Source organism: Macrobrachium nipponense, chromosome 28 (genome assembly GCF_015104395.2).
Source record: "Macrobrachium nipponense isolate FS-2020 chromosome 28, ASM1510439v2, whole genome shotgun sequence".
Taxonomy (NCBI): domain Eukaryota; kingdom Metazoa; phylum Arthropoda; class Malacostraca; order Decapoda; family Palaemonidae; genus Macrobrachium; species Macrobrachium nipponense.
The window spans coordinates 36,457,407-36,477,919 of record NC_087217.1 but is presented as its reverse complement, the minus strand read 5'-3'; the positions used below and the strand labels follow the sequence as shown (position 1 = coordinate 36,477,919).

Here is a 20,513-nt window from a genome sequence, read left to right as displayed (position 1 = left end):
GAATCAGACAAAAAGAGATTCTACAATTAGGCAATATGATTCTGCATTTGAAAAAATTGGCTATATTTTTAAAAGGTAGCAACATTCAAAAGATGGATACCAACCAAAAAAAAAATTACAATTTCTTTCTTTAGATCATTACATGAGAAAGGCTTAGCGCCAGCACTATTACCACAATTAAATCTGCCCTAAGAAGATTTTTTCAAATAGGTTTCAATATTAATTTATCCGACACATACTTTTCTTCTATCCCAAAGCTTGTGCACGTTTGAGGACCAACTAGCCGCCCTCATCTATCTCATGGTTTTTGAACGATGTTTCTTAAACTTGCATCAGATTTAGACAATGATAACTGCCCATTTTTCAGCTCTACCTGAGAAAAACAAAACTATTTTTAGTAGCTCTGGCTTTGGGTGCTAGAATTTCAGAATTGTCAGCTCTGTCTAGAGATCCAGGACATGTTGAGTTCCTCCCATCTGGAAAAGTCTTACTTTCACCCAGATAGACAATTCTTTAGCAAAAAAATGAGGACCCCACTAAATAGATGGACTCCTTGAAATTCTACCCCTTCAGAAGATAAATCCTTATGTCCTGTTCATACACTTAAAACATTTTATGACCAGAACTTCTCAAATATCATCGGCTCTCTTTTTATTAGAGAAAAGGGGGCACGATTACTCTAAGAGGGATCAGGTCAGCAGATACTTTATTTTATTAACAGGCTAACCCGGATTCAGTTCCACATGTCATGATCCGTGCAGTTTGCCACTCAACTATTATTTCCAAAACATGAAGTTTGAAGAACTCCAAAAGTATAAAGGTTGGAAATCCCCAGCAGTATTTAAACGTCACTACCTGAAGAATTTGCAGGCCCTAAAATTCTCAGCAGTGGCAGCTGGAGCTGTGGTAGTTTCTGAAGTACAAACTGACACCTCTCCTTAACCTTTAATCTCCCTATCCTTATCCCTTCTACCTAATGGCTCGCTCACTCTCCCCACCATACTTTCTCCGGATCGGGCTAGGCGTTACTTGTTGACCCCGCTGCCGGATTATTGTATTGCCAGTGTAAATATTGTATATATATTTTACTTTTATTAATCTTTATTTATATGATGATGTTTTCCTTAGTCTTAGATCAATTGTTAAGTCTAAGGTTTTGAAAGGATAATTTCCTTTATTACAAGTTTTCTTGCTCACTTTGTAGTACTTTAAGAATTATCATTATATATTATTAGTTTTAAGTTATATGTTTAACTATAACAATTAAACTGGTTAAGAATTTTTATTCCGGGTATTATTAACCCTAGTTTCTATATATATATATATCTATGCTAAACTTGTATTTCATTCTCTGGTATTTTTTCATCGGCAGACACAAGTTGATCCCAAAAAAGGGATTTTGACGTAGGAAAAATCTATTTCTGGGGAAAGACCTGTGTCGCCCGATGAACCCTACCCTCTTTTTAACATTCTATTCCCACCCTGACTAATCCAAGTTTATAGAATTGTTTCCAAGAATGAGGAGTAGCGCGTGGGTATTAGTAGTAGTGGCGAGCGGGGACGAGTAGTGGTGGGATCTCGTTGTAACGGCTCCCACCAAACACAGGGATTTGGAGGGGAACTATCTAAATGGCAGAAGTCCTGTGGTTTGTGGTAAAACAACGCCCCTATACTTATACCGACACCCTTTGGGTGATCGCGCTGAGGGTAGTAACTTCAGCATAACCATGTTAGCTTTTTTCTCTGGTATATTAAGAGTTTTATTATGCTAGAAAAATTAGTTACAGGGATTTTTCATCGGGTGACACAGGTCTTCCCCCAGAAATAGATTTTTCCTACGTCAAAATCACTTTATTAAGCCTGGCCTCAGGAGCCAGAATATCAGAACTGTCGGCCCTTTCCAGAGCCTCTGGACATGTAGAATTTCTCCCCTCAGGAGAAGTCCTATATCTCCAGATCATAGCTTTTTAGCAAAAAATGAGGATCCTTTAATGAGGTGGGCTCCTTGGAAGGTCCTCCCTCTTCCCCAAGACCCTTCTCTATGTCCAGTGACGACCTTACGAGCCTATCTGTCCAGGATATCATCTAGATCCTCAGGCCCCCTCTTTATGAGGGAAAAAGGTGGCACTATTTCAATAAAAGGGATTAGACAACAAATCCTGTACTTTATTAAACAAGCTAATCCTGATTCATTCCCTAGAGCCCATGACATCAGGGCAGTAGCCACCTCTATTAATTACTTTCAGCATATGAATTTTGATGATTTGAAAAATGTACACGGGCTGGAAATTGCCGACAGTTTTCAAACGTCACTACTTGAAATCCTTGGAATCTCTTAAATTTCCTGCAGTGGCAGCGGGAAACATAGTTTCTCCTGACACTGTCTAGTAGTTGTAGTCGAAGATCCAGATCTCCTTTCTACCTGCCTCACCAATATTTCCCCTAACCTTACCGTCAAGCTCAATCGTGTTTTGAGCCTTAGCTGCCTAGAAAGGCTACATGGTGGGTTTATGTGTCCCTTATTTTTTTTTGCTAGGGGCACTCACACTTGTAAATATTATTACTGATTGTGACTGTTTGGTGATGTTCTCCCTTATTTTTATGCTAGGGAGACTCACTTATATATATTATGAATGTTTACCAATAAGTCTTAAGGACTATTGTGAGTTATCCTCTCTTATTTTTATGCTAGAGAGTCTCACTTGTACATAGTGTTCAATGAAAATCTAGTTTTAAGTTATCATAAGTTTAGCCTAAGTATAGTTTTAAGTCCTATTATATATTTTAAGGCTAACACATGTTAACATTATACTAAGTTTAAGGGGGGCCGGCCGGCTAAATAATGCCGTTTTTTAACGACAGGACTTTGACATTCATACCACTTAATAAGGTGACTTGGGACATCTCCAAACCGCATATGATTTTCGCCTCTGACCTTCGTTTTGTGACGCCAGGGGCGATTTATCCCGAAAATAAAAACCACTTTTCAAATTCTATCTCCTCCCTTGATATTTAATATTAAGACCTGAGATTACTACCAATATATACCTTGATGTAGACCTCCAATCGAATGGAGAGTTTTTTTTCTAAAAGTCCTTTTTTTGCTAGATATGAACTTTTTCAATATGGTATAAACCCTATAATCAGAGAAAAAAATTATAAAAAAAAGACAAAACAAAAATTGGAAAATTGGAAAAAATGGCTCTATTTGGTTGTTACTATAATGTCTTTCTGAGTTATATACCAAATTCCAATGTTATAGCTTTTAAAACTAAGTGAGGAGATAGACTTTGAAGGTCAATAAGTATAGTTTTTGAGATACGGGCGTTCAAAGTTTTTCCTTCGTATTTCTATAGAGACAATGTTAATAAAATAATGATTATTATGAATGTATATTTGTTTTTTGTGTGTATAAACCAAAACTAAAAAAAACTATTTTATTTATCATAATTTAATCATAAATGATGATCCCTTTGCTCCTATATCGTAGCCTGGGGCACTGCTTGAGGCAAGATGGGGTGGCACTCCTTCCTACGTAACCCACCCCCTCTCTCCCCTTCACTAACTCGGCTTATTACAGCGAATTTTCTTCTTCTGTATGTTAGCGAGATGTTTTCCTTGTATTTTCCTCTTTGGCATGATGACATTCTTGCCGAAACAGAGATAAACAAAACATAAATGCAGGAGAATGTCAGAGGTGAAAACTCGAAGATGTACTCTCTTTTACAAAGACAATTTAATAAATCATGATTATTATGAATTTCATAGTCCATTTTGGGTATTAAAAAATTTAAAAAAAAAAACCAAAACTATGTTATTTATCATAAATGAAGATCTCTTGCTCAAAGATCGTAGCCTTGGGCATAGTGTGACGTGTCCTGTCAGGCAAGAACGGGGGCGTTACTAAGCAACCCTCCCCTCTCTCTTCATAACTACGCGTATATTATGATATTCTGTAATAATGCTTGAGCGATTTTTCTTCGTCTGTATGTTAGCGAGATGTTTTGCTTGTCTTTTCCTCATTGGCATGATGAACTTCTTGCCGAACATTCATAAACATACGTGAAAGCAAGCGAAAGTCACGAGGTGAAACTCGAACGTGTAATCTACTTGAAGTCTATGGTCGCACTAATTCATGGTTGAACCAGATACTCGCTTCTGCGAGCCACGGAATCTGTACAGATGCCATTTCTCACAATTTCTTTGCCAATAATTATCAAAAATTTACGATAACAGAAGAAATATTGCATTTCTTGTATGGATGAATGTTTTAGGCTTATTGAGTTATGTTTACTAATTACCTTGTAACTACGAAAGTAAGAGGAATTTTGACGAAATATTTCGTATACGTATTCTCAATTGCCATATGAAGCTCCATGAATTTTTTCATGACTTTGCATTTTTCGCCTATACCCACTGTCTATAGGGGTTCCGGCCGGCCCCCTTAAGTTTATGTATGATAACTCTGTAAATATTTCAGCTAGATTATAATCATTTTGTTTTCTTTTTGTTTTCTTGAGACCTTATTTTACTTCTCTCCAATCTTGTGCTAATTCTCTGGTACTATTTCATGAAGAGACACGGACTGAGCCCAGAAAAGGGATTTTGACGAAGGAAAAATCTATTTCTGGGCAAGGGTCAGTGTCGCCCAGTGAAATCCCCCCCGATATCTCCCACCCTTGCGCCCAAGATTGGTCTCTAACTTCAAGGATGGCCACGAGAGGCGCTGCGGTCGGCGTGGGAGGGTGTGTAGTAGTAATTGCCGGCGCCGGCCGTGTATCAGCTCTCTCAGGGAGGGGGATTTTGATGAAGGAGAATTCTAAATGGCAAGAGGTCCGTGGTAGTGGTCTCACTCGCCCCAGTACCATACCGACACCCTCTTTTTATTTAGGGTGAGCGAGTCAGTTACTCTGACATCCCCCTATTTTTATTTTTTCTCTGGTAATGTTAGTATCATTTACCTAGACATAATGAACTTAAGGGATTATTTCACTGGGCGACACGGACCCTTGCCCAGAAATAGAATTTTTCCTTCGTCAAAATCCCTTTTATACTCACATTAGTATTCATCAAAATTACCTTCATACTACTATATTCTTTTTGTTTTCCAAATAGATTTGATGTTTACTCATTACGTTGGTGCATGTTAATAGGATCTGACATGATCCATTAATATTAAAAAACTAAATTTCTTGGATTACTTTCTGATAACTAATTATAAAAGTAGTTTTAATGTTTTGATCAACATCAATTTGGGGATTTTCTTTGCTTGTCAAGGGAGGGATCTTGGAATATCATCACCATCAGAGAAGATTATCTACTTGGTAATGTAAATCACTAACCCATAAACACCTGCCTAGATGGCAAACAGTACATTTATATTAAACAGGAAATGCATGCACAAGATTGTCAGTCAGAGAGAATCACACTTCATGCCAGTTCAGTGACTATGTTCAGTAACTAGTGAACTACATCTATAATTACTGTTCCTACCTGGAGAATACCATTCCAGTGGCAAAATACTCCCTACCATTTGAGTATATTCCAAAATCAGTGAAACAAAAAATTTTCCCCAAAATTGGTTTATATACATATATTAAATATATATAATATATCTATATCTATATCTATATCTATATCTATATCTATATCTATATATAATATATATATATATATATATATATATATATATATATTATATATATATATATATATATATATACAGGCGGTCCCGGGTTACGACGGGTCCGGCTTACGACGTTCCGGAGGTTAGACGACGCTTTTTTCTAAATATTCATTGAAAAATCCGCCCTGGGTTACGACGCTTGTTCCGAGGTTACGACGCTGACAGCTTCCGACGCTCCGAGTTAACGACGTCTTTTAAAAAAGCATACTATGATAAGAATCCTTTATAGTTTAGCACGTATAATTAAACCCTAAACGCCGACTGGACGTATTTTACGTCGACATTTTTTTGTCTCTCGGTGCCGACTGGACGTATTTTACGTCGACATACAAAGTTTTTTTTAAAAAACAAAAAAATTCGCGAAAAAACTTTTAGGCCTACCAGCCGAAAACTCTTGAAATCACGCGCCTTGGGGGAATGCTGGAGTTCATGGATCAAGGTGTTGTTTTGTTTTACAATCGTTACGCAGGCGCGCAAGCGGCGAATTTCTTTCTTGCGCACTAAAAAGTATCTGTGACACATCTCGGAAATTATTTCGTCACTTTGACATAATTTTGTTACCATTTTAAATTATTGCCGTTACATGGAGTATTATATATGTGCGCATTTTTATGTAGAACACAACAAAAAAATACTCATGATTGTAGCTTTTATCAATTTTGAGATATTTTTCATATAAATAAACGATAAGTGACAAATTTTCAACCTTCGGTCAACTTTGACTCTACCGAAATGGTCTAAAAACGCAATTGTAAGCTAAAACTCTTATATTTTAGTAATATTCAACCATTTACCTTCCTTAATTTTGCAACTAATTGGAAGTCTCTAGCACAATATTTCGATTTATGGTGAATTTATGAACAAACTTTTTCCTTACGTCCGCGCGGTAACTCTTCTGAAAAAAATCATACATGCGATTGTGGTAATGTTTTCACCATTTTAAATTAGCCGTTACATAAGTTTTATATATGAAAATGTGCGCAATTTCATGCACAATACAACTAAAAACAACCCATGGTTGTAGCTTTTATCAATTTTGAAATATGTTCATATAAAAAATGATAAGTGACAAATTTTCAAAAAAAACTTCGGTCAACTTTGACTCTAAATGAAAATGGCGTCGAAAAACGCAATTGAAAAAATAAGCTAAAACGCTTATATTCTAGTAATATTCAAGCATTTACCTTCATTTTGCAACAAATGGAAGTCTCTAGCACAATATTTTTGATTTATGGTGAATTTATGAAAAAAATAACATTTTCTTTACGTCCGCGTCGCGTAACTCTTCCGAAAAAATCATACGTGAGATTGTGGTAATGTTTGCACCATTTTAAATTAGCCGTTACATAGTTTTATATATGAAAATGTGTGCAATTTCATGTAGAATACAACAAAAAATAATTGAAGGTTGTAGCTTTTCTCATCTTTGAAATTATTCGCATATAAATCACATATAAAAAAAAAAAAAGGAAAAAAAAAAAACCACGTTCGGATCAACTTTGACTCTACCGAAATGGTCGAAAACGCAATTGTAGCTAAAACTCTTTACAGTCTAGTAATATTCAGTCATTTATCTTCATCTTGAACAAATTCGAAGTCTCTAGCACAATATTTAAATTTATGGTGAATTTAAAAAAAAAACTTTCCTTCCCTCCGCACGCGGATTCTCCGCCACAAATCTCCAAAATGTGTACGTCCCATTCTCGGAATATTTGCTCCGTTTCATATTAGGCATTTCATAGAGTTTTATATATGAAAATGTGCATAATTTCATGTAGAATAAAACGAAAAATATTTAAAAGTTGTAGCTTTTCTTATTTCCGAAATAATTGCATATAAAAAAAATATATAAAAAAATTCGACATTCGGTCAACTTTAACTCGTCAGATATGGTCGAAAACTGCACTTGTAAGCTAATATTCTTATAGTATAGTAATATTCAATCATTTGTCTTCATTCTGAAAGAAATTGGAAGTCTCTAGGACAATATTTAGATTTATGGTGAATTTTTGAAAAAAATATCTGTTTTACGTCCGCCCGCGGGTTTACGGAATTCATGCATTATTTTGTGATAATATTTTCTCTGTGTTGCTTTTATCGTTTTTCAATGTGTTATATAACAAAATGATCACAATTTAGTGTACTTACAAAAAAAAAAGTAACTTGAATACAATTAAATATGAAATTTCGTTTTTGCGCTATCATATATCGCATTATTTATATATGACAATGATATTTTTTTTCATTTCTAATGGTTGCATACTAAACTTCAGGCAATGACAAAAAAAGGAGCCAAAAATGAACTCTTAATCTTGAAAACTAAGCGCACTGTGATTTTTTGAAAAAAAAATATTTTCCCCTTCCGCGCTCACTCTGAAACACCTCCGGCACACGGGAGACATTTTTTTTTTACCGCTTCGGCGTTTAGGGGTTAATAAAAATAAGTTTTTGGTTAGATTACAACAAAAAGTTTGAGGTTATGATGATTTTCGACACTTTTTATGTCATATTTTTAAAATTTTTTTAGTGATGCCTCATATGCGGAACTAGTTTCCGAGCGAATGAATACACTAGCTTGGGATGCGCAGTTTATAACAGTCCAAAAGCGCAAATAATGAAAAAATCATTGCTTGTTTCCAGTATACATAATTAACAAAACTAAGTTTCTGGTTAGATTACAACGCAAATTCCAAGGTTACAACGGTTTTTTATGCCTTTTAACGATACCTCATACGCAGAACTAGTTTCTGAGCAGAGGGCGCATAAATTAATTTACGCTATTAAACTGTATGGTAACCATAGTCAAGGATAAGGAACGCATTCTCAAACAGTATACATATCCTTTAATACAAAACAGCAAAATATCATTGAAACATTATTTCACTTAAAGAATCCATTTATACTCTACTTAGACTTGGATATAAAAACCATAGTCTCTCTCTCTCTCTCTCTCTCTTTGTATTTTCCGACAAAAATAATCACTAATTAGTGTATTTTGATGTTTATTTTCATGACTAAATACATTTTTATAATACAAAAATGATTTACTAATTTTCAAATATTAATTTTGATTAATACTGTATTAGTAAGTTAATAAGTTGTAAATGATATCAACACATAATATAATAATTCTCTCTCTCTCTCTCTCTCTCTCTCTCTCTCTCTCTCTCTCTCTCTCTCTCTCTCTCTCTCTCTCCTACAAAGATGTATGTTTTTTGTATGATAAATAAATAATTTACTATTTTCAAATATTAATATTAATTTATACAGCAATAATATCAATTCATTAAAGAAAATACCATAGTGAATTAGAAAGATTTTAGCTTATATTTAAAAAATTATGGAAGAATGAAGGAAATCCCAGTCTTCTTCCAGTAACCGTTTCTCAAGATCCAGGTACTAAAACTGTCAGATATATCAAGTTCTGTGACAGCCAGGAGGGGGAAGAGCTGCAGTGTTGCAATCACGTGTTCCTGGGATTTCCCCCCCCCCCCCCTCTCTCTCTCTCTCTCTCTCTCTCTCATTCACTGAGACTCGAGATTTTCTATGTACTTGTACTATTTGTTTTTAATACTTTCAAATAAAATAATAATAATAATAATGTAATTACAAAATTCATATGTGATAGTATTTTAAAGAAATACAATACGTACTAATCTATCCATGTCACTTTTAATTAAGGTTAACACTCTCTCTCTCTCTCTCTCTCTCTCTCTCTCTCTCTCTCTCTCTTGCCACACAAGATGATAATGTGTCATAGTGGTAACTCCCTCCCTCTCTTTCGCTGGAAGCGTTATAAGTATTTTTTGAGAGAACAGAGAGAGATAAACACTCTCTCTCTCTCTCTCTCTCTCTCTCTCTCTCTACTCTCTCTCTCTCTCTCTCTCTCTCTTTTTACCGAGATGAAAGAATTTTTATGGTACTAGTATGTAAAATGTTATTGATAATTTCAGTTACTTAATAATAATAATAATAATAATAATAATAATAATAATAATAATAATAATAATAATAATAATAATAATAATAATAATACTTTAATTACAAAATTCATAATGCTCTATTTTAAAGAGATGAAAATGACCTTTCCATTTCACTTGTAAGGATAATTCCTCTTTCTTACTAAGATGAGAGAATTTTATGGTAGATGCACGTGTTTTATTATATTTTCAAATAATAATAATAATAGAAGTAGTAATAATACGATAACTAATTTCAAAAGAAAATTCTTCCCTTCGTCTTTTTCTGTATCAATTTTCCCTATCTCATAACTCCAGTGACACTCGGAGCTTAACAATGCCATACAATGGTCAATGAATTTAATGGGTTTTATGTAACTCTCTCTCTTTCCCTCCTCTCTCTCTCGTCTCTCTCTCTCTCGTAACTCTCTTCCTATCTCTCCCCTCTCTCTCATCTCTCTCTCTCTCTCTTGTATTTTAATGAAAATATACAGTAATTGTGAATACACAGTGTTGCACATGAAAAAAAGTAAATTAGTGATAATTTTAGAGATACGGCCCTAAGAAAAATTGCAAATTAGTGAAATTTTCCCTGTGGACATGTTTTTCAAGAATGTCGTTCCGGCTTACGACAATTTTCGGGTTACGACGCGTCTTAAGAAAACGGAAAAAAAAAAACCCTCCCCCGTCGTAACCCAGGGACTGCCTGGATATATATATATATATATATATATATATATATATTATATATATATATATAGTAATATATATATATATATTATATATATATATATATATATATTAGTTTTCATGTATTTATATATGAATAATATTGCACAAGTATAGGCTCCTCTCTGTAGCACTGTGCTGGACTGGGAAAGGCAAAACGAAATTTCAAGAATATCTCAATCTCTTAGCTGACACAAAGTGACCAGTGTAAACAACTTACTTTTTTCGATGTTCTAAGCATTCAGAGACTTTCTGCATAGTTAATGGTAACAGGTAGTTTTCTATCAATTCAGGTTTCTCTGGTACAACTATTTCAAAGCTTTCCTGAAGTTCTGGAGGTGGTCTTAGACGACAGGTTACATCACATGCATTAACCACCAGGTGTTCTTGTGCATGCTGTATATTAATCTGGTCAACCTCAGCTCTAGATAACTGATCTCTCATCATATATAACCCTAAACGGGATGCAGATGGTAAGTTTCCACGCCCCTGAAAAATAATATGCAATTAAGTTACTGATATTATATGACCTAACATCCCATTAAGTTGGGATTCACTAGATTTATAGGTCTTTTTATTATTACTGGATAATGATACCTAAAATATAAAAGATCCAAACCTATTTAACACAAGATTAAGCAGAGAACAATTTTTGGCATAGTGCTATTGGCCTTATTCATAGTGGTTCCCATATCCCAACAATTTCCCCTAGTGACATCATAATATTCTCAAAGTGAAACCCAAGAAGTAATGAAATAACATGAGCTACTGCAAGTTTCCAAGATAACGAATGTGTCTGATGACACCACTTGGGACATAGTACTGGTGCCTTTTTGAGTTCAGAGTTTTGTATTTTCCACATTGACCACCCTCTTACCTCCTATTCTGTTCCCCAGTTAACAACACTGCCATTGACAGTTACAAAACCTTCCCTTGAAAATCAATTGTGATAGGCAGATCGTGGGGTAGGATGGGTGGGACTAAAATTATACAGATAAGTATTATTAATATTAATATTATTATTCAAATTCCATATTAGTAAAAATTACCTTAAATGAAATTAATCTAACCCGATTAACCACATTGAAAAGGAGAAGGGAATCTGAATAAAATTTCCCTTTTGGGCAGAATAAGAGGAACCAACCTAATCGAATTAATGGAGAAGGAAGAAAAATAAAAATTAATAAAAGGACATAAAACAACAAAGAAAAATAAATCATATGCTGAGTTAATAACTCAACCCAAAGTCTAATATACTAAGGACTCTCTCAGTCTCCTACCATAATGCTGCCAAACAGCGGTAGTAAAGGACAAGGAGTAAGTGCATAGCCAGTCCGTCTGAAACAAGTCAGGTGACCAACCAGGTGACATGTCAGACGACATCGAGGAGAGCAAGGCTGCATCCTGATAACTTCAACAAGCACTAAAATCACCAGCAACACCTGCTCTCTCACAAATGTCTGTTGCCGAGAGAGAGGAGCGAGTTATTGGCAACTTTTCCCCGAAGGATGAGTGCCTGGACTGCCTGGGCAATTCAAAGCTAAGTGAACATTTGGGGTCTATCAACGCAATCCAATGTCGCCAGCAGCGATATCATCTCAAGACCGACTACCGACTTGAGCTTTCTGGTGCCAAGAAAAAGGAGCGTGGAGCAAAAGGCGATTCGGTCCCGGAGGATGAGTGCCTGACAGTCTAAACTGGTCTTATGTTAAACGATCATCGGAGGGTGTAACAACGCAACCGATTTCGTCAACAAGAAATTCAAAGCTACTAAATGTCACCTGATCTCGCATTAGTGTCTGAATCTGAGAAAACAGGTGAGACCAAAAATAGATCACCAGATGACAGCAGATGACCCATCAACTAATTCCCTATCCAGACAGATAATGGAAGAAGCGTGAGTCGTCAGGACAGGGGAACCAGTGGCTAGTCCTATATCAGCATCGACTTTGGGAGAAGCGTAGTCGCTAGTGCCAACAACCCAGCGGCTGGTCCAATGTCAGACTGATGATGGAAGCAGCGTGCATCGTCAAATTGGCCAGTCCTTATGTCATCAACAACACTTATAAATACTAAACTGCCTAATTCCCATTATAACTAAACCAATAGCTGCCCCAAAAGTTATAATGCAAAAAACAAAGAACACAAATACAACAAAAATAAGATACGGGTAGCAACCAAACGTAAAACAGGAAGACTACCTCATTCTCCTGTCTGATGACCTGTCCTACCATCACCAATGAGCCCAAAGAACGAAGATCGCCAAGAACTAGAGATACATCCCTCAAGTAAAATGAGGCAAAAACAGAATTAGAACGCCAAGCCGCCACCTAAAGCACCTTGGCGACCGAGACGTTCTTCATAAAAGCTACCGATGTAGTGACTGCTCTAATACTGTGTGTTCTCAGCACCTGGCCTTCATGGGCAACCGAACTGCCTGTTTTAACAATAAGATTTCTGAGGAAAAAGGATACACCATTCTTTGACATAGGTCTTGTGGTGGTTTCTTTAAGCCCACATCGTGCAGGAAGGTAAAAGAATTGAGGAGAGCGCCTGGCTCAAGGAAACACCATGTTTTTGTTGTGAAACTCTAATTTTATTAAAACAACTTAACTCTAAGTAAACATAATAACTGGTACATTGTGCAAAATTAGTTGCTAAATTCATACTCATAAATGTGTTGACTTGTAAATACCAAATACTAAATTATTTGTACTTCAATATACACACTTCAAGTAAGAAAAACAGGAGGAAATATTTAATAAACAAAAAACAAAAACAAAAACATTGGAACCTGAGTGTATGAAAGAAAATGGCAGTGCTATTTCAGGTACACTATAAGAAAACTTCTCTCAAGTAAATATGCAAAAAAAACCTTTCTAAATTCAACATCCTCTCGGCAATAGGGGACAAAACCACCTATTAAAGAGCACAACTTAGACCTTATCTAAATTATATCTAACAGAAAAATCTCCAATGAAAATTAGTACTGTAGTTTCACAAACTAACAATCATATTAAGTTTTACCTGCATGATTTACAGTGACTTTATAAATCTAACTTAGTAGGGGGCTTTTAATTACTCTACCAGACTTAGACCTAGGAAGTACATCATCATCACTCATAGTATGCATGGGCATTTGAGGATTATCACATACATCTCTATCAAGATCATCACAGGATGCATCAGCAGTAATCAAATCTTCAGATCTACCTACTTCTAGATCATACAATCTTTGAATAGGTCTATTCATCTCTCCCCTTTTAGTTTTGAGCCTTACACTTCTTACAAGTCCATCTTTACCTTTAAACACATCTACAATAACCCCAAGAGACCACTTCAATCTAGGAATGTTATCCTTTTTTATCAACACAAGGTCACCCTTAGACAAATCACATTTCTTATTGAATCCTTTTACAACTTGAGGCAAATTAGTTATATAATTGTTACTCTAAAGTTTCCCAAAATGTTCTAGCTTCTGGTTTCATACAACTTCTCTTTCATTCAAGTCCCTGGAAGTCACCTTACATGGCTCTACATTTATTAAGGATTTACACTCTGGGGCTCGTCCTAGGATAAAATGTGGGGAAGTGAGATAGTGAATGGAATCAGGTTCATCACTCACATAAGTCAATGGTCTAGAATTAATAATGATTCTATTTCTACTAGTATAGTTTCTAATTCACTCTTACTTACATAGTTCAGATTTAGTGTCTTTCTCAAAGCAAGCTTAACTGACCTAATGAGCCTCTCCCACCAGCCGCCCCTCCAGGGAGCACGAGGGGCTATAAAGTTCCATTTGGGAGCCAAGTGACTATACATCCTTTGTACCTCATACTTAGCAGCTACAAAAGTCTTTGCATTATCTGAATATATGACACTAGGTAAACCTCTCCTGGCAACAAATCTTCTTATAGCCAATAAGCAGTCAGACAAGGATAAAGATTCTGTAAGCTCTAGGTGTAAGGCTCGTACAACACCACAAGTGAACAACAATACATAAAATTTCTTACAAGGACAATTGGCACAAAAGAGAGGGCCTGCATAATCTAAGCCTGTTACATCAAAGGGTGGAGAAGACCTTACTCTTTCTTTGGGTAATGGAACCACAGGTTGACTGCAAGGTTTTGAATCATGCCAACGGCAACTTAAACATTCCTTCATTACTGTCTTAGCTAATCTCCTCATTCCTATAATCCAAAAGCTATTCCGTAGGGATGAAATTACAGTATCCAAACCTGCATGCTTCAAAAACTCGTGCTGAAATCTGATCAACAACTTAGCAAATTGACCCTTGGGAATTATGACAGGATGTTTAGTGTCATAGTCTAAGTTAGAAAACTCAAGACGACCCTTAATTCTTAATAATCTTTTATCATCTAGAAAGGGGTCAAGATTTCTTAATTTAGACCATTGAGGAATAGCCTTGTTACCTAAAAGTGCCTTTATTTCTACAGAAAACACTTCTCTTTGGATACAGTAAATCAACTTCAATTTAGCAAAATCAATCTCTTCAGGGCCCTCCACTTTGTTTTGAGTAATTTTACAATTTCTGATAAATCTTAAGACATAAGCTGTAACTCTTAACACCTTGCTTAATTTACTGAATCGATCTAAATCTATCAAAGGGTTTTCTGGCATTCCTTGTACATTGCGACAGGCAACAGTACTTTCTGTGCTTATTTCTTCTTTATCTTTAACAACTGGTATAGGGAGTCTTTTAAGATACTAGGCCCATAGAACCAAAGAGTACTATCCACAAGATTGTCCGCCAACAGACCCCGTGTTATCAGGTCAGCTGGATTGTCCTTACTTCCACAATGTTGCCAGCAACTTGGAGGTGTTAACTCTCTGATTTCCTTTACCCAATTAGCTACAAATAAGTCCTTCTTACTAGCATCTCCTTGAATCCATGACAGAGCAATGGTAGAATCTGTCCAACACCTAACTCTAACATGTTATCTAGGTTAAGGCATCTTCACAAAGTTGACTAATCTTGAACACAAAAGAGATCCCATGAGTTCTAACCTCGGCAATGTAATTGTCTTTATGGGTGCAACTCTTGACCACAAGCCCCATAGCCCTTTTCAGAAGCATCACCAAACCTATGTAGCTCCATATGACTAAGCTTCTCCCAGGTTTTTTGTGGAAAATAACATCTATCTATCCGAAAATTCTTTAAATGTTGACTACTAAGGAGCCATCTCTGAAACTTAAGCTTCAACTCTGATGGCATTTCTTGATCCCAAGTCAGACCCAGTTTCCAGAGTTCCTGAAAAAGTATCTTGCCATACATAACATATGGACTAATTAATCCTAAAGGGTAAAAAATCTTAGCTATCACACTAAGGATGCTTTGCTTAGTAGAGACTACTTCTAAAATAGAATCTGAGTTTATGCCATCAAAGGAGAAACTGTCCTGTGAGTTACACCACTTAAGGCCTAATACAGTATACGTTCATCAGAATTTATAAAGGGTACCTTGTCACATAACTGAGAAGTAATCAGCAAACTATTTGACACAAGCTTTGTAAGGTCCATACTAGCATCAGCAAAAATGCTACGGGCTTCACAAAATTTATCAGCTGCTTCTACAGCAAAATCCACACCACTCAACCAATTGTCTGTATACATGTTAGCCTTCAAATCTTGCACTACACTAGTGGGGGGATACTTATCCAAATGATGTTTGATAGTGGCATTTAACAGAAATGGGCTCGCTGTGTTACCAAAGGGTACACGTGTGAATCTCATGTGCCATATTGTACCATCGTCTCTTGGCCCCAAAAATTTATGAACACCTCTGTCTTTCTCTTGCACACTAATTTGCAGAAATACCTTTCTTATATCAGCTGTAACAGCAATGGGCCAACGACGAAAGCGAATGAGCATCTCAACCAAGTCAGGGTTGAGTGATGGGCCTGAGGACAAACAGTCATTCAATGATACACCATTGTAACAAGAGGCAGAGGCATCAAACACAGGCCTTATATTAGTACTTGAACTGCTTAACTTCACTACTGGACGATGAGGCATAGTGTACACAGGATTCACACCTGAAATTTCCTGCCTTGGTACCTTTTCTATCATGTGATCAGACTCATAACTATCAAACACTTTTTGATACTCTTTCTTAAGCTCCTTATCTTGTTCTAACTTAACCATTAGCTTACTTAACCTTTTATGGGCTATGACTTCATTATTCAAAAGTTTTTCTTTAGCAGAATCATCCTTCCATGGCAGTGCAACCTCATAGCGACCATTCACAAACTTCACACTACTCTCAAATTCTTTGAAAACTTTAGTCTCACTATAACTTTCAACAAGTTCCCTAGGCTTAACCCCTACAGTTTCCAGATCCCAAAACTTACACAAATCTGAATCTGAAACAGAGGAGATACACAATAATTGTGGTACAGAATACGTAAAAGTGCAAGTGGTTTCATACAGCCTGCCACTCAAGACATAACCACAGACAGACTTTATGGCTACAACATGGTTAATTTGGAAGGCATCTACAGGAGAAATCAGTGCCCAGTAGAAATCTAGACCAATCAGTATATCAATCTCAATGGGAGGAATCATGGTTGTAATCATCAGCTAATGCAACATGAGAAAAAGAGTTAAGCACTGAATCTGGTACAACAGGCCTAACCAAGGGCTGACATATTCTGGGAATCTCCGCAGCAATGATAGGTACCAACTTCTTGTCAGAGTCCCACAACTTTAACTCATAAACATTTCTGTGTTCATTTTTCCACTACTATGACCCCCAAAACTAGAGTATGGCATAGGTGCACTAGTGATCCACTGTGGTTTACACTTCTTCACAAATTTGCTACTAACATGATTTGTCTGCACCATTATCAAACATTACCTGAGCAGTGACAACAGTACCATCACTACCACTCACGTGAACTTTGGCTGTCTGTAAAATGGCACAGTTACCACCTTGCCCTGTCATAAGTGCCACATCACCAGGCTTGTCACTGCCAACAGCACCTACCTTTGCTTCCCTTTCTTCCTTCTTTAGGTTAATTTCCAGCCTGACACCACACATTAAGGTAGAGTGGGCACCGTTACACTTTGTACACCTTGTACGAGCTTTACACTCTTGACATGTGTCCACTCTTCAAACACTTGAAACACAGGCCTAAACTTCTTATTTTTTCACCTCGCTCTTTTCCACTCAATTCTAGTACACCAAAACAGTTTTCTGATTTTTGTTTCTTGCCACAGAAACTGCAGTGTTTTCTTGCTTGGACGAAGCATGAAGGGCTGCGGCTGAGTACACCTTGTCTTTAGAACTCTTACTTTCAATTTTTTTCTCTTCACTACTACTCTTTCCCTTAAAGGCTTCAGACCTTTCTAATCTTGAAATTTCCTTGTCTAAGAATGTCAATAACCAATCTAAATCACTCTCATGTCCATCACCATCCCTGGCCCACTCTAGCCGCAGTTCACTGGGCAAACGAGAGAGGATGATAGGTGTAAGAAACACTTCACACTGTTTTCCAGTGACGCCTAGCGCCTCCAAACTGCGGATGTGTATTAGAATGTCATCTCGTAATTTCCACAGCTGTGATACACCCTTTGGTCTGCTGACATTAATGTTGACCTGACCATTTAACAATGCCAGGACATGAGCAAAAATAATCCTTTCTGGCTTGTAGTAGCGTTCCTTCAGTAACTTGCAAGCAACTGGGCAATTAGCACTGGTATGGGCTAGTCCCTTCACTACATTCTTGGCATCTCCCTCCAGCAAAGACAGCAAATAGGTGAACTTACTGATCACTGGAAGGTCTGTTGCATCGATGTGGGAAGTATATTGATCCCAGAAGGACTGTCATTGGGTCACTTCGCCACTAAACTTTGGCAGTTCCAGCTTGGGTAACTTGACGTTGGTGACATCTGATTCTTGAGATGAAGACTGTCCACTTATACTGCCAGCTTTAGAACCAGGACCCGCTGCTACTGCTAACTTCCTAATCTGGTCTTCAGCTTGTATCCTAGGCTGCACACTTTTTGTTCTAAACTCATGGGCTTCATCCAAAAGTTGTTCTAGTTCTTCTTCAGCTACATCAATTTCTATTGCTTCTTGGACTTCATCCAACTTAGCTAGTCTTTGGTTGTATTCCTTGATGGCGTACTCAAATTGACTAATGGTTGTGGTGGAGGACTCCAGATCACTCAGAGCCTTGGAAGCTCTCGTCACCCACCCTCGACATGTCATCCTTGTCCTCTTTAACTTCTCCATTATCTTCACTGCACAACTTACTTATATTCTTAGAGGGAGTGTTCACAGGGTCTGGGCACCAAAATGTGGGGGTTTCTTTGAGCCCACATCGTGCAGGAAGGTAAAAGAATTGAGTAGAGCGCCTGGCTCAAGGAAACACCATGTTTTTGTTGTGAAACTCTAATTTTATTAAAACAACTTAATTCTTAAGTAAACATAATAACTGGTACATTGTGCAAAATTAGTTGCTAAATTCATACTCATAAATGTGTTGACTTGTAAATACCAAATACTAAATTACTTGTACATCAATATACACTTCAAGTAAAAAAACAGGAGGAAACATTTAATAAAAAAAAAAAAAAAAAAAAAAAAAAAAACATTGGAACCTGAGTGTATGAAAGAAAATGGCAGTGCTATTTCAGGTACACTATAAGAAAATTTCTCTCAAGTAAATATGTAGAAAACCACCTTTCTAAATTCAACAGGTCTAATGAAAATGAGGTTGAGAAGATCTGGTTTCTCGGGCAGACAAAGGGGAGCTCCACCAGTGCTTCCAGTAGGTTGGGAAACCACTCCTTCTGTGATCAGAAGGGGGCGATCAAGGTGAGATCCAGAAGCTTGGTTGCCCTCACTTTGTTGAGGACTGACTTCACCATAGTGAATGGAGGAAAAGCATATGCTTGAAGGCCTCCCAGTCCTGCAATCGAACATCAGTCCTGGCACTCTGAGGAGTCTGGTAAGGGGCGAAGATTTGACACCGAAAATTCAGTGCGGTGGCAAACAGATCGACTGTGACAGGCCACTTCTTTCTGAGGCTGTCAAAGACTTCATGGCAAAGTGTCCATTCCAACCCTTAAACTTTGTTCAGTTTCAACAAGGCATCTGCAAGACGTTGTGATGGCCCAGGAAACTGAGGGACCAACATAATCCTCCTGTCTTCCACCCAACACAAGATTGATCGGGCTTCTTAAGTGAGAAGGTCCAAGATTGCTGTGGTGTTGTTGATGAAGATTGCTACAAACGACTCCAACAGCTGATCTTGAAATGAAAGAAGGCCTAGGTACACTGCCCTTAGTTCCCTCCCATTTATTGACATGATCCTCTCTTCCTCTGACCAAAGGCCCGAAGCAACTTCGGAGCCCAGATGCGCGCCCCAACCTTGATCTGAGGCCTCTGACCAAAACATTAGGTCTGGCGGAACTGAAAGAAGAGACATCCCTGATTTGAGACGGTGAACTTGCATCCACCAACGGAGATCCTTCTGACATTGTGGAGAGGGGGCGACTATCATGTCCTCAGACACAAAATCCCATGACTGGTGACCCCCAGGAACCAGTTGGATAAGGGATGAAAAATGGACCAGGAGAGTTCTCCAAAGAGAGACTGGGTGAGTAACGGAGGACAGAAATTCTTCAGCCAGACTTAGAAACCTGTCTATCCGTTTCTGAAAGGGAGAAGCCCTCAAAATCTGGGAATCCAAAACAATCCCAAGATAAGTCATGATCTGGCAAGGGATTAGATTGGACTTGTCAAAGTTAACACGAATGCCCAGTCGACAAAAATAGACAGAACTATCTCCCTCGACTGGAGACATTTCTCTAGAGAGTCGGCATGGACTAGCCAATCGTCCAGATACTGAAGCATCCTTACTTTTAACTGATGCAGAATAGCCAAAACAGAAGCCATCGCCTAAGAAAAGACCTGTGGAGCAGTGGTGAGGCCGTAACAAAGGGTCTTGAACTGGAAAACTCCCAAGTCTGTGAAAAACCGAAGGTAAGGTCTGCTCTTCGGATGGATGGGGATTTGCAGATAAGCATCCTGCAGATTGATGGAAATCATCCAGTCCCCCTTCCTGACGGATGAAAGAAAAGTCTGAACTGTCTCTATCTGGAACTTGGAC

The 20,513-nt window shown here is 37.4% G+C and overlaps 1 protein-coding gene across 1 annotated transcript in view; it reads right to left on the bottom strand.

Moving 5' to 3' along the window:
• Positions 1-20,513, bottom strand: part of LOC135201156 (general transcription factor 3C polypeptide 1-like) — a gene marked incomplete in the record, with an annotated part of 923,347 nt that overhangs the window by 201,551 nt on the left and 701,283 nt on the right. Inside the window, 1 exon segment of the mRNA XM_064230032.1 lies at positions 10,595-10,863. Coding sequence (XP_064086102.1) covers positions 10,595-10,863 — 269 coding nt within the window.